The sequence below is a fragment of the Neodiprion pinetum genome, chromosome 6 (assembly GCF_021155775.2).
Source record: "Neodiprion pinetum isolate iyNeoPine1 chromosome 6, iyNeoPine1.2, whole genome shotgun sequence".
NCBI lineage: Eukaryota > Metazoa > Arthropoda > Insecta > Hymenoptera > Diprionidae > Neodiprion > Neodiprion pinetum.
In genome coordinates this window covers 24,592,989-24,607,414 of record NC_060237.1, presented here as the reverse complement: position 1 = coordinate 24,607,414, position 14,426 = coordinate 24,592,989, and the positions used below count along the sequence as shown (strand labels likewise).

The 14,426-nt window shown below is 37.5% G+C and overlaps 2 protein-coding genes across 5 annotated transcripts; one reads left to right on the top strand and one right to left on the bottom strand.

Moving 5' to 3' along the window:
- The first annotated feature begins 80 nt into the window (after positions 1-80).
- On the top strand, positions 81-7,591 carry LOC124221658 (poly(A) RNA polymerase gld-2 homolog A). 4 transcript variants are annotated; one of them, XM_046631871.2, is made up of 13 exons: positions 82-195; positions 307-449; positions 933-1,354; positions 1,772-1,900; positions 2,251-2,639; positions 2,750-2,961; positions 3,105-3,388; positions 3,506-3,674; positions 3,803-3,946; positions 4,051-4,179; positions 4,385-4,574; positions 4,823-4,938; positions 5,259-7,588. In XM_046631871.2, exons 4-13 carry the CDS (start codon positions 1,799-1,801, stop codon positions 5,420-5,422), a joined length of 1,899 nt encoding a protein of 632 aa, XP_046487827.1. In that variant the 5' UTR covers positions 82-195; positions 307-449; positions 933-1,354; positions 1,772-1,798; the 3' UTR covers positions 5,423-7,588. The 4 variants fall into 4 exon arrangements, with proteins under 4 accessions (XP_046487828.1, XP_046487829.1, XP_046487827.1 ...); XM_046631870.2 differs by having other exon boundaries at positions 1,621-1,900; XM_046631872.2 differs by lacking the exon at positions 3,803-3,946 and having other exon boundaries at positions 81-195; positions 933-1,900; positions 5,259-7,591.
- A 248-nt stretch (positions 7,592-7,839) lies between these two features.
- Positions 7,840-14,413, bottom strand: Upf1 (Upf1 RNA helicase). Its single transcript, XM_046631862.2, has 6 exons — positions 13,877-14,413; positions 12,736-13,019; positions 12,372-12,527; positions 11,920-12,238; positions 11,503-11,777; positions 7,840-11,417 (listed from the first exon to the last, which is right to left on the bottom strand). Exons 1-6 carry the CDS (start codon positions 14,054-14,056, stop codon positions 9,275-9,277), a joined length of 3,357 nt encoding a protein of 1,118 aa, XP_046487818.1. The 5' UTR covers positions 14,057-14,413; the 3' UTR covers positions 7,840-9,274.
- Between the last annotated feature and the right edge of the window lie 13 nt (positions 14,414-14,426).

Below are 14,426 nucleotides of genomic sequence, written 5' to 3'. Positions count from 1 at the left end.
AATATATTATACTACTTCCAACGAATCGTCTTTCGCGATAGTAGCGCCGAATTAACTCGCGAACGATTAGTGGTAACTTTTCGACGTTAGAGAAGATTTATCTCGTCTCTGGCTAAGGTCCATTTCGAATTCTATTTTTATCTATTTAGCGATGTGCCATGTAACATAACTACCGAATATTCGGCGACGGATTCGGTAAGATTTGGTATACGATTACTGTAAAGTGGGACCTTTACACCAAGTACAATATAGATCATCACATGCATGATCATATTCAAAATTGAGCCTAAATATCTGTCTGCATAGTCGAACCAATGGTCAAACGAACAAACTGCTGAAACGCTGCTGATAAGAAATTCGAACTTGAACCTGTACAGCCCCCCTGTCACTGCCACCCGCGCCCAAAGGCCCGCAACATGGCGACCGACGGTTTGTGCTGTTGAAAACAGGTATTACATTTGTCACTTATAAAAGCTGTAACTGTGTTTTTACTATTTTCTAGCCATTGCTCACATCAAACTCAACATAATGGTTATATTTATTAAGCTTGAAAATATCTCTATTCATATGGTTGCATCGCATGTCAATTTTTCAGCTAGAATGTGTCTTAACTTTTTTTTTCAGTGAATTCAGCTCCGTGCATGAAATGTGTTCAGTTTTCTATCGATTTAACGTCGTACCTAATACTTCGCTATTTTTTATAGTTAAATGGACATTTGTCATTTAGATTTCATTCATAGATATTCAATTTAAGGCACACTGTATGCGTAACCTATATGTGGAAAATCCGTACATTGGGCCGGTTGCTCGCGCGCTGTTTCTCTCATCTCCTGTCCCTGAGTTTAACCGCAATTACAAACGTACCTAATTGGTAACTTTGTGCCTAGGTAATATATACGGTATTTGACTAGAATGAATTTTCTCTTTTGCAGGGAATGTGTGGAATTCTGTAAATTATAATCCATGCCATTTGTCAGGATTCTTTGAAACGGTGGACCTTTTAATTATAGTCAATTCTAGCTTCCATAAATGAAAATTACCATTGCGAGCTCCTTGGTCAGAGTTTCAAGTCAATAAAAAAATAGTGTGCGTACTTGTGTCTCAGAAAATACAAGGGAAAACAATAACAATAAACCAAAACAAAGGCACACGTTTAATTCTGGGCATATACATACTTGAGGACCCAATATGAACTGAAGAAAGGCAAGAAAAAATGTTTGAAGAAAAGAGGAAAGAAAAGTTTTGACAATGAGTTAACCATTGTCGGAATAAAATTATCATGACTACCCGAACCAACATGCAGTTTTTGTCATAGAGGGCCTATGAATGCGAAAATTAAACTATATACGATAAGGTATATTACTGGCGTAAAAGTATACGCAGAGTAATGAGAAAAGAGTAGCAAAATATAGGCACATACAATCTATATATATATATATCGTACATATCATTTGGGACTGTATTTTTATGGTTCTTTTTCACTTTCCGTTTTTATTACTGCCGTTGCATAAGCAAAATAGTTATATGGTTGCTAGCAGCCCTGATAAGCTTTACATACTTGTAATTCCAATATTGAATTTCAAGTACTGTAAATGATATCCTAACTTTTTTTTGCTTGAGAGTAAAAATCCGATACAAGTCAATAAGCGAGTAGAAATTGGCTAAGCAGGAAGGAAATTGTGAGCCTTAAAACAATTACATCCTTATTTTGACTATGTATCACACTTCGTATCCCCCGCACGTGTTGGTGCAAACAATGGGTGGACAACAGGGAAACGGTCAATATCCACCAGCACAAATGCATGCTGCTCGCACAAATGGCACAAATTCTTTGCATCAAATAGAACACAATCAATACGTCCACAATGGCATCGGAGAAAACAGACATCGTATGATACAGGTATGTTTTTCCCAATGCTCTGCTTTCAAGTCGTTTATTGTTTGTGAATTATACTTTTTTCGTTTATATACTAATATATTGCATCTGGTTTGCTGTATTATTTTAATTTTGTTCACTTCTCAATTCAATGCCTATTTTACTTGTGTTTATGTGCAAGCATTTGCTGACTATAAATTACTGCTTAGAATATCTAGAATATCTTGTATAAGTATCAGTTGCCTTATTCAACATCATCCATACCTTTGAAGATCTGTGATAAATATTTAAGAGATAGAGATAGCGGTAAACTTCCATAATATTTTGTAAATATGTTAACAACACAAATACTGAGATGTGTTATTAACTTACAGACAGGATCTTATCCGCTGGAGCTATTGCAGCTAATGGGCGTTGAAATTCCACCGCTGCGTCGGGCTGGGTACATCATGCAGGGCGGAGGGAATTCCAACAGTGGATGGCAGAGACGAGGTAACCCCTGTAGCAATGCGCCGACTATGCCACCTCCGCACTTGAACTTTAGACCAGTCAGCACAGGTTCTATAAAAAAACCAAACTGGAATAATAAATGTGGGAAACGAAGTAGTTATCGGGACACCCAGTCTCAAAATGAAGTTTATAACAGCGATAGTGGCTTCAGCTCGCGCTCACCTACACCTAACAAACACCAGACGGACAGCAGTCAGACTGAAAGCTCAGACGAACGTGATTCCATAGCATCTTCTGCTGACCAAGGCATCAAGTATGTTTTGTTCAAGATATTTTTAATTTTAATCAAATACGTTCATTAAATGGGAATGATAAAATTCTACCAAACCTTAAAGAAACAATATGATTTCTTGTCAATTTCAGGAGGCTGCACGAAGTCCATCCGATAGCAAATGGCATCAATAATAATAACTGTGATACCAATAGCAAAAGTAATGCTCATGGTGGACTTATTTCGAGTGCCTCAGCACATCAATTTTACCAGAACCAAAGACCCGTCAATTATTACCATAATACTGTTCCGCCTTCCCGATCGCACCCACAAAACCACCAGGGTAAAAGAAGATACCATTCAGGTAAATCTATTATTTCTATACTTCGTGAATACAAATTATTTGATCGCATACGTGAAGCAGGGTCACTTGAAGGTTGAGAAACAAAACACAAAAAACAGTATAATTAAGTAAACTGGTAGCCAACATCGTGAAATTATGTTTAGGAAGAAACAGTCCACCTGCACAAAGGGTGCAAAGGGGAAGAAAATTTGCAGGAGTAGTATTGCCAACCTGCAACATGTATCCCAGATGGTATATTGCACCAGATAGATTTCTAGCACGATCGCATCTCATTGAGGTGACAAAAATGCCAGCAAAACTACTGACAGGATCACATTGGGATGTACTATCGCAAGATATTTGGGAGAAGTTTATGACGCATCAACAGACGGAAGCCACATATCGAAATAAGATGATGCTATGGAAGTACCTATATATTTACATTAAAGTAAGTGTTCAGTTACTTTTGTAAATATGGACAACATCTAGTAAGTTTTGTCCATGTTGATTGCTTTCTGTTATATATTAATTGAGCACCGCCTTGTATGTACAATTTTTGTTGCAGACAGTATATCCAAGGTATGGGTTATTTCTAGTTGGTTCAACCATGAGTGGCTTTGGTTCAGACAACAGCGATGTTGATATGTGCCTCCTGGTAAGACATACAGAAATGGACCAAAGAAACGAGGCTATTGGACATCTGGAACAAATATTGAAGTGTCTTAAACGATGTGGTAAGCTATTGGCAGATTATAATTTGAAGTAACAGAAAATTTAGATACGCGCAAATTCTATGATAATTGTAGTTACTTTGATGGTTATTATTTACATGTAAAATTCTAGTCGCCTTATTACATTACAGATTTCATTGAAAAACTTGAACTGATACAAGCTAAGGTACCAATTCTAAAATTCCGCGATTCAATGCAAAGTTTGGACGTTGATTTAAATTGTAATAATGCCGTTGGAATCAGAAATACACACTTGCTGTATTGTTATTCACAACGTTAGTACCAAATGACTGCTTACTACGTTTGAAGTCAGTTGATAAATTAAATAACGAAAAGAAACACGTGAGTCATATTATTAATCACACTTTGTATTCTTCAGTGGATTGGCGTGTGAGACCTTTAGTTTTGGTCGTCAAGCTCTGGGCGCAAAGCCAAGAAATCAACGATGCTAAAAATATGACCATTTCTAGTTATTCTTTGGTGTTGATGGTTATACACTTCTTGCAGTGTGAGTCTTATTAATTTTTCTTTTTTGCTGACACAGTATTTAATAGTTCAATTTTCACTTGAAGAGGGTTAAAACTGGTTATGTTAAACTACGAAGATGCACCTATCATTCCACAATACTTATGTGCCATGCGTACTAACTATAACGTTAATCACGTACTAACTTCTTAGTCACTGCTTCAATAGACAACAAAATTTAATTGTAGATGGGGTGAATCCTCCCATTCTGCCATGTCTACATTCGCTCTACGAGGGCAAGTTCGGTCCTCATACGGACATCCATACAATTGATATACACGAGGATCTGGGCATGTCAGGTTCTGGCGCTCTCTCTGCTAATTCGATGTCACTTGGTGAACTTCTAGTTGACTTTTTCAAATACTACGTTACATTTGAGTAAGTCATTATCTGCACACAGTGTTAGTCTTTCATGATTCCTGAGCCACCTTGAACCGTGCTGTCGCACTGCAGCTAATTATATGATTATATGATAAATTATTTTATGTATAATTACTGAAATACTTCAAGTCCAAAGTCATGTGATATTAGTATTGTTATTCTGCATTTTTCAAGCCAATTAGATCAAGTTTGGGAACTAAAAACTGAAAACTTTGATAACTATTTCGCAACGTACTGTTAAACAGCTTCAGCCAATACGCAATTTCTGTGCGAACGGCTAACAAGGTGCCAATTGAAGAATGTAGACGGGCCCGATCATACAAGAATGATCCACATCAGTGGAAATATCTTTGCATAGAAGGTGGGTTTCACCATAAACATTCGACATAAGCATATAAACCAAGATATTCAAAATGGGTTAGGGACTCTGATGTCTCACTTTGATCGGCAGCTCATAAGATCATTTGAAATCTTTTAATGTTTTCCTAAACTTTTTAGAAATACTTGTTATTGTCCCATCTATGTACAAGTCTCATAAATATCTGTGACCAGTTGTTTATTGAGACAGATGAAACGTGCTAAACTTGTTCAATCCTATACTCCTTTTCGAATGTGGCTCCGACGAGCTTCTCTCATATTTGACCAGTACAGATATATACAATATTATGGCAATTGTTCCAGAGCCCTTTGACCTGACCAATACAGCGCGCTCAGTTTATGATCCAGATGTGTTTGAACGAATAAAACGGGTATTTAAAAAGTCGTATCAAATGCTGAAGAAGAACTACGACCTTAGCAGCATTTTCAATAAGTTGGACACAGGGTCGTTGAATAACACCACGTAGTTTGAAACCTTGCTAGAAAAGATTTTTGTAGTCAGTAGTTAGGATATTTATTTATTCGGCTACCAACTTTTTTGGTGGTTCAAGTTCTATTGGCTCTTTAGCCTGTATACCCCGGTGGTGTAAAAAATAAGCCTGGGATCGAAGATTACATTGCGATCCATTTTCCACCTGGCAGCTTTATTTCGTAATAAATTTTTACTCGAACGGTAGACTTTTCAAACTTGCGACTGCATAATCGTTGAGTTTTCGATAAGAGGTGTTAAATTATTGTTGTATAGCTATTGCAAGTGGACCTTGACGCGATTTATTACGAGTAAGGAGGTCCTTCTAGTGGACAATAATTAAACGTGAAATATAATTTTTGGTATATCAACGTTTTCGTGAATAAATGTGATTACAAAACGTCTTCTTAATTGCGCGAAAGTGAATTTGATGGTGCGCTATATTCAATACCTGGTAGACATTTATTCTTATCAAAAATGGTGCCAATTCACGAAATATGTATTCAATATAAACTATGGTGCCTTGATGGTAGCTGTTATTGGAAAGAACAACCAAAAATTATTTCCAAAGGCACGAGGTTACTATACAAAAGAATAGTGAGATGGATGACAAGAGTTTTACCTATATGTATACTTGATAAGAATCAAACACTCAAAGAGTAAGGTGATTCAAAAAGTACTTGAAAAACATTTAGTCGCTAAACACATATCGCTAAAGGTCATTAAATAATTTACTGATGTTATAATAATTTTAGATGAAAAAAAATTGTTGGTTGCATTAGTGAGAAATTTTCTATGGGAAGAAGTGGCAATGCGAGCAAATAAAGGCAACTGCAAAAAAATTATAAAAAATACTCATCGGAAGTAAGAAAAAAATCTTAAAAACATTTGTTTTATTTAAGTTTCTACTATTAATATTGTATCCCATAATAACTTTGACGGACATGTAATGCTTTGCCTATACGTAAAATATGCGCGATAATCAGCATTGGTTAATAACGAATAGTCGAAAACATGAAAAAAAAATCAAAAAATCAAAAAAAGTTGAATAAAAAAACTTAATTATCAACTGCCAAACCTCTTACTTCAAATTTTATAGCAAGTAATCTGTTGTGTCTACTTTTAGAAAAGATTCTTAAAGACGGCGGGTGATTTTTCGTTTAGTTAGGTCCGCTATTCAGGATTGAATTTGTTTTGACAAACTATCTTTCATCTATACATTCCCGTAGCTTTACGAAAAATACTTTTGGACCTAACTAGGTTTTCAGAGGCCATTTTCACGGATTCCACGCGTAAATAATAAATATTATAAAGTTTGGAAAATTTACGTAATTAAGAAATCTCCCAGTATTGCATTGCTTAAAGTTTCTCTACTTGAAAAGTCATAAATCCTTCACCAATGGCCTCTCAGAATTAACTTCTTATTTTACTTAAATATTTATTAATTGCCATACCGTTCCGTCGAACTAAGTACTAGTGAATGAGAAATCTCAAATTTTTCTAGTCTGAAATCGGCGAAGCCTGTTTCTGATATCTCAATTTTGATGTAATGATAACACGAATTTACTTGAGAAAATATGGCTGTGTTGGTGGTACCAGTGTGCTATGTGAGGTACTTGTGAAAATATCTGATTAAATTGTCCACTCCGAATGGGTGTATGAAAAACAGAAAACTTCAATACTTGGCTGATTTTACATGTATATTTTTTGTTTATCTGATATGCCTAAATTTTGGTTACATTTCTAATTATCTTCATTAATTTGAAATATGCACTCGAGCATTATTTTTCAGTGATTGTTTTGTAGAACATAGCCAAATTCTTGGAAATATCCAATATTCAAAAAGTCTCGTACATGGAAGTAACTGTTTTCATGTTTAATCGTGGAATAACTAATTTTTTCAAGATATTTTTATAGGCCTCAATGGACTTGTACGTAATATGTTATATCATAAACATTTATATACTATCCCAAGTGCCAAAATTCAATTTGTAATAAATATTTTGATGCTCAATGAACTTAACTCTGTTAATAATATTATACTCGAGGTATGCAAATTTATGTAGTAAAAAATTAAATACGAATTAAATTCATGTAGAAGCGAAATGTTTAGTTTGTAATAACTTCGTGTTATATTTTGGAATTTTGCAAATGCCATTGAAATAAAAAATCCTAAATTATTAGATAAGTTGATACTATTAAATTATTTTTTGTAATCTTGATTTTGTTGTTAAATAAATACATTGTTTATACCTGGTTTGAAATATTCTTGATCCCAATATATGGATAAACGTAATAAGTAAAGGTTAGTGAAAACTCTCTACCTCCAAACATTCCATTTTTTTGGTTTGTTGAAGCCCAAGATTTTTAAATTTTGTGTAGTATACAGAAGTATCAGAGAAAATGATATGCAGATATTTTTAAATCAAATTTATTGGTACCATAAGATTTTACAACGAATCTTCATACTGTAATTTATAGCTAGTGGTGCGTTTTCGATCCAAAAAAGAAATATATTAATTTTGCGATGTATTACGCTGATTATTATTCCATAATAATAATGCTATTGCTGCCAAATTAGAATATAGATAATTTTGTAACAACGAAAAGAAATAATCAGTACTACACCATTGATATTTCGGCTGGATTAGTAACTAAAATCCCCCCCAACACTCTAGCGGACTATGCATTTGTGTGTGTATCCCTTATTAAAAATAATATTAAAACTTTAAACGATCTTAAATATTGTGAATAGGTGCATTTCTTCATCAGACATCCACCATGTCGCACAATGTTATCAGCGATAAGCACTCTTATCCACAATGTTTCAAGATGCAGGTAGCATACTTTCTGTCCGATTAATTGGTGGTATTAATCCATCAGTAAATAAATGACCTAAAGAAAGTAAAATAATCTATTTGCAGTTTGGTTTGGCTTTAGCAATAAATAAACATTGAACCAACAAACCAAAACATAATAAGAATATCGATCTTTGACGTTAATAGAATGTTTAGTTTATGCCAAAATATTGAAAGAAAAATGAAAAAGAAATCTAACTCTATGTTGAAGCATAGATTACATTACTCGATGGATGATTAGCGGCTTCATAAATTTCACAAGGATTTCGTCCTGTGCTCACTTGAAATTTATGCGCTTACAATTTTCGGCATAAAATTTATCGTTTCTATGCGTTTCGACATCTAGAGGATGAACAGTAGAGGTAACTAGTTAACAATGATACCTCTCTGATGTCTAGAAGATAGTTAGTTTTCCAAGTTTTTTCTATCGGAAACTTAGACAAAATTTAAAAGAACTGAAACGCTTAACAAACCCTGCACCTTACATAACTACCTCTGTCGCTGGCATTCAAACAATCTAGCCAGATTGGCCAGTTGGAGTTAAAGGTACGAAAGGTTGCCAGAAATTAGAGGAAGAAAAAACGTTACAGATCTTCCACATTTTGTTTAAGATATAAATGTGCCGATCAGCACTTGTCGCCTTGCCATGGGGTGTCTGGTCGCATTACTGCTATGTCGGCGCTTGTCAATTTAGAAGTGAATTACACGTCCCATTTTCCAGTGTCACTCGATCCCCGCGATAAAACGGTCCGTTCACTTGCGTTGCGGTGTTACTCATATCAGTTTGTCATCATTTTATAGTTGTCCTCGGCATGGTCACCTCTCATCATACCGACGACTTGTACTATATGTACTCGTTTGTCGAGCCGTTTTACCGTTTTACGCAGTTGGTTGGTTTGTATTTTTTGTCGAAGAAGAGTTGGTTTAATAAGCCTTCAGTCGCTCCCGCGACGCTGCATGGCGAATGCGTTGTTCAGCCGTATCTTTTCGGCTCAGTACGGTTGGGAGAACTGGCCTCCTGCTTGCGACTGGCCTGACTGGTAAAATCCGCTTCTATCTCCTTGATAAGTAGAATCCTGAGACAATAAACCGTCCATTTGTGACTGAAACTCACCAACTGCAAACGAGTCTTGTGACAACTCCGCCTGACTAAGACCCGGCTGGGACAGGCTAAAACCTGGCTGTGACATTCCTTGCGTAGTTCCTTGAGTAAGCGGGAGTCCTGGTTGGCTATAGGGCTGCGTATTTTGTTCCGTTTGACTGAGTTTACTTCCCCGAAGGCCAGCTTTGTTTTTAGCCGAAGTTGCGCCTCTGCGATTTCTTAGATTCTGCCTTGCTTGTAGGGCTTGCTGATGTTGGTTGTAGAATCGCGGTGGAACATGAGCCATGTTCATGAACATTCCAACAGGAACCGGAACATTGTTCATAGCAGCTTGTGCTCTCTCTGGGCTAATGTAGCTGATCGTATCATGAGTTCTGCTGAAAATATCTAGCGGAACATTTCTCTGGTAGTACGGATTATGATTTTGAGTACCGTTCACCTGATTACCAGAACGATCGTAAACAGAGCCAGGAATTAGAGCTTCTCTTGCGTCGTACATAGAAGTTGACATAAAGTGAGATCCTGGGTTAGCAGCATTTACCAGTTTCTTAGGCTTGGCAAATTGAATCATGGATTCTTTCAAATTATTCAGGGGTCCTTCGACAAGAACTTTCTGTTCCTTATAGAAACTAAGCAAGTGATTCCACAGAGGCTGCTTTGACAACACTTTTGGATTTCCAACAATGATTATACCGTACTTAGCACGAGTAAGTGCAACGTTCAATCTTCTAGGATCGTTTAAGAATCCAATTCCTTGATGTTCATTTGACCGAACACAAGACATGATAATTATGTCTTTTTCTCGACCTTGGAAGGCATCGACACTGGCAACCTCTATTTCTTGGTAGAGTTTAGAGTATAGAGAACCTTGGTATTGCATGTACTGAACCAGATAAGCTCTCTGACCTTCATACGGTGTGATTACTCCAATCTGTTCAGGTTTCACACCGCAACGTAAAAATCTGGTGGTAATTTTTTCAACATTAGAAGCTTCGGTTCGATTAAGATACGACGTGCCGCTACCGGCGATTTCTTCTTGTCCTTGGGTTACGTAAAAGAACATTGGCTTGTCAGGCGCAGGCCACGGAAAATCAATTTTCAGTAACTTCCGTTCGTCTGCACAGACACCGTTCTGCAGAGAGCCTTCGTAGAAAAAGTTGGATGGGAACCGAGATAGGTCTGGGTGCATACGGTATTGAACTTCTAAACGGAACGGACGAATACCCAGTACGACAAGTCGTTCAAATAGAGATTGAGATAGGCCAGCTCTAGCTGCTTTTTTGCACATTACAACTGGTCCTAGTTGGCAGTGATCACCAACTAGAATCAATTGTTTGGCTCCCAAGACTACAGGCACCATGCATTCAGGTTCCGTAGCTTGCATGCTTTCATCAATCAAAATCGAGTGGAATTTCAAACGGTGTAATCTTGGGTCTCCTGCACCAACGCAGGTGCAGCAAATGACGTCGGCAGCCTCCAAAAGCTCCTTCTCTGCCGTCTTTTTTAAAAGTCTATAACGTTTTTCATCAACACTCGATAATTCACCAGTTTCATCTTTCAATTGCTGCAACTTTTGCAGTTCGTTATTTGTTTTCATGTTCTTTATTTGGTTATGCAAGGCAAGGAAACTGACAGGCGAGTCAATAGCTTCTCTCGACTTGGCACATAAACGCACAACCTTTAAATTAGACTTATGGATCTTGTCAGTCAATTGGTCGACGGCAGTATTAGAGGGTGCGCAAACCAATACGGGACCTCCGTTTTGTTTTACTAGCTGGTAAACTATGGTTGCACTAGTTACGGTTTTACCAGTACCTGGAGGCCCCTGGATAAGGGACAAAGGTCTTTGTACGGCATGTTTGACAGCATAAACTTGTGATCTATTCAGATCTGGTAGATTTGGAGCGCTAAAGTGTTTTGGAAGATGGCAGCGAAACAATACTTCTTCAACTTCGTGACCAAGAAGCCTGTGATAAATATATCCAGACACAGAGGAGTCATCAACGGCGAATTTACGTAAAGCCAGTTGCATTCTGAAATACATTAAGCACGTTTTACAAACACAGTAAATTTAAGGTTCATTTAGCGCCAGAGTTCATAGTATTGTATCTAATGTACCGATCGAAACTCGTGCTTTTCCAAATGAAATCCACAACAAAGTTGCTAATGCATTCTGTTGGTGCACCTGAGTTATTTTTTAATTCAATGCCAACTTCCTCTCCGTAATTATCAGGTATCTTTATCACATGGCCAATTCCTGACCATGGCTTGTGGAGCTCTCCTAAGTAGCGCAATCTCAATTCATCACCATGCATCAGTTTCATATCACCATCCGTTTTCGCAAGCATGAAGTAGGCAATGGTCTTCTTGTTCAAACCTACGTCCCAGCGTACCTGAAGAAAAAAAAACAATCGAATAAAATGAAAGATTAAAGACGACTACCGCATTATTACACAATTAAGAATATTATGAAATTTATTATTTCTGGTGTACAACCGTTATATTTCGAAATGAAATCGTTGATGGTCAACAAACCTCTATGTTTTCTTGCGTCTGTGACTCCTTAAGGCGCTTGTCGTAGTCAGCTTCCAACTTCACAAGTGGACCAAATATATTTTGATATTGATATCCATCTTCGTATCGCAGAAGAACTTGTTGCGGCTCTTCATCAACCCCTGGTTTTTCTAGGTCTTGAAACGTTGCATCTACATTGTCTCTCCATAACTCTTCCAACTTGTTCATTTGTTGAGCAGACATTTGCCTAGCTCTCAATTGCTCCTGATCAGATGGGATCTTAACCAACCAAGCCAGAAAACTGCGATCCGCGATTAGTGGTTTCCATTGCTCCTGATCCCTAGTGGTGGTGTATTTTTTCATAATTAATTCAGTTAATTTCCTCCAAATAAAATAAAAGCATTTTGGACGAAAGGAATGAACACTCGATCCATAACCCAATCGTCGACAAATGTCAAAGTGGCAATACTTACCAATTCATATCCTTCAAAGAGCTTTGGGCGGCACAGGGTTGTCGACAAAGCAACACCACCACAGAGTCGGCTTTGGCGGGAATAAAACCCAGCACAAAAACATTTCTTACACCACAGGAGTAGCATTCCAGTACCGTTTCACCTAATGGTCCATCTCTGTGAAATTAGTGATCAATGTTGAATTAGCAACTTTTGATATGAGTTTTATTCACATTATTTTAACTTGTTTGTCATGAAAATGCCGGTTCCTTTGGATGGGATGTAATTTTCAGCCTCGTTAAGTCAACAGGAGGTTATAAGTGCAGAAATTTTGAAACAGTATGAAAAATGTCATCTTGCATATTAAAAATGTTAAATCTTTCACCTGTGCAAAGTGACCTCCTTATGTTTGGCACGGACCAAGTGATTGATGATATGCGAACCACAAGTATTGCCACGACCATTGCAGAACCATTTGCGACATGCGTTGCACATAACGACACATGACGCTTCATGAATGCCGCAGTATTTGCAAGCATGTTCTGGCAAGTCTCGATTGTAGTATGCTTCCTCTTCTTCCTCTTCAAATTGGAGTTCGGCAAGACTTTGAGTAGCGCCGGTAATTTTCAAGTCGAGCGAAGAACTACCACCACCAGTTGTGCCATTAACCTACGTGTAAATAATAAAGATGCGTATCAATTAGTGATTGTTAAAATTGAATAATTTCATTGTGAAGTTGAAATGTTTTAATGAATAGCACAGTAATCCAGATGAAACGAAAGGGGTCGTAAAAAGTGTCGAAATATCACAGTTATATCATTATGGAAGCTTCTTATCAATCGTCAGCACCACTTTTGGCAATTATACAACATAATCGTACAGTTTTAAACATGTGTTAATGTTATGCCTATAAAAGCATTAAATAGATGTACTGTTACATCTACCAGAATGTTTGATGACTATTTGTAAAAGAAGGAAGGACAAGAATTGAAAAATCTACATTATGCTTATATTGAATGTAGCCAAAAGATAGATATTGTATTGACAATAAACTTGAATAAAGATTAAAGGGCATAAATAGAGAATGGTACAGAAGCAAATTAACATTGTGGTATTTTATATTCCATCGTCAACAATACCAATACCAATTTGAAGAGCTACTATCTTAGCGTAAGTTCAACCAAAGATGGGCCAATGAGCAGCGAACAGAGGAGCGACCTAAATTAATTGATTGTTTTCGATTTGTTTTAAATGTATGGGAAATAAGTTGAGTTTGTAATAGTTGCCAGATGAGGTACGGCATTGTTCGGAGCAGTGGTTATGTTATGATTTCTCAATTCGAAGAATTTGCGAAACACATGGAGGAAGATGGAAGCATATAAATATGAGCTTTCAGCCTGTGAGAATATTCAATCGCTGATCAAGGGAATGGGGATGAATTTTGATAGTGAAGTCTAAGTAAGGTTAGGTAGGTACGGGCCGCGTGGGCGTCCCGTCAATCGGTTTAAAAAATACTTTTGGCTTACCTGAACGGGTTGGCTCTGGCCTCCGTCGTGCTGGGAAGCCTGGGTTTGACTGGGTGAGGGTAAAGTGAAGTCAGTGAAGTCGAATTCGCTCCCCTGCGTATCTGCCCCGATCAAATCTGCTTCCTCCGTGTCGAGGAAAGTCAGGGTTTGGCTGCTAGGCCCGTACGCGTCGACACTCATGCCTAAAATTTCTAATATAACCGCAGCCACGCCCGATTGTAAATAATATTACTAGTAATGTACGCTCGCAACTGTTCAGAGATGTCTGTGGAAAATACAAAATGCAACCGATGTAACTAGCCACGAAATCCTACGCCATATTTCGCTTGTGCCCACCAGCGCACCAACACCAATAGCCGAGCACACTACTTTTTCTCTCCGCCACTCGTCGCCTGTTACGTCATCAGCTGATTTGTGATTGTCACAAGGCTACTGGAGGCCCTGGAGACGGAAGGGTGTCTCATTTCTTGACTCGCGACCCTCGAACATCGAATATCGCTTATCGATGTCACGACTCTCTAGTTCCTAACCTCGTCAGAAAAATAATTAA

Coding starts and splice junctions, on each gene's coding strand:
- Upf1 (XM_046631862.2), bottom strand. CDS start 14,056: ATGAGTGTCGACGCGTACGGGCCTAGCAGCCAAACCCTGACTTTCCTC. Junction 12,528..12,735: donor AAGGAGGTCACTTTGCACAG/GTGAAAGATTTA, acceptor CTAATTTCACAG/AGATGGACCATTAGGTGAAA. Junction 12,239..12,371: donor TCTTTGAAGGATATGAATTG/GTAAGTATTGCC, acceptor CACCACCACTAG/GGATCAGGAGCAATGGAAAC.
- LOC124221658 (XM_046631870.2), top strand. CDS start 1,715: ATGTATCACACTTCGTATCCCCCGCACGTGTTGGTGCAAACAATGGGT. Junction 3,389..3,505: donor ACCTATATATTTACATTAAA/GTAAGTGTTCAG, acceptor TTTTTGTTGCAG/ACAGTATATCCAAGGTATGG. Junction 3,947..4,050: donor GCTGTATTGTTATTCACAAC/GTTAGTACCAAA, acceptor TGTATTCTTCAG/TGGATTGGCGTGTGAGACCT.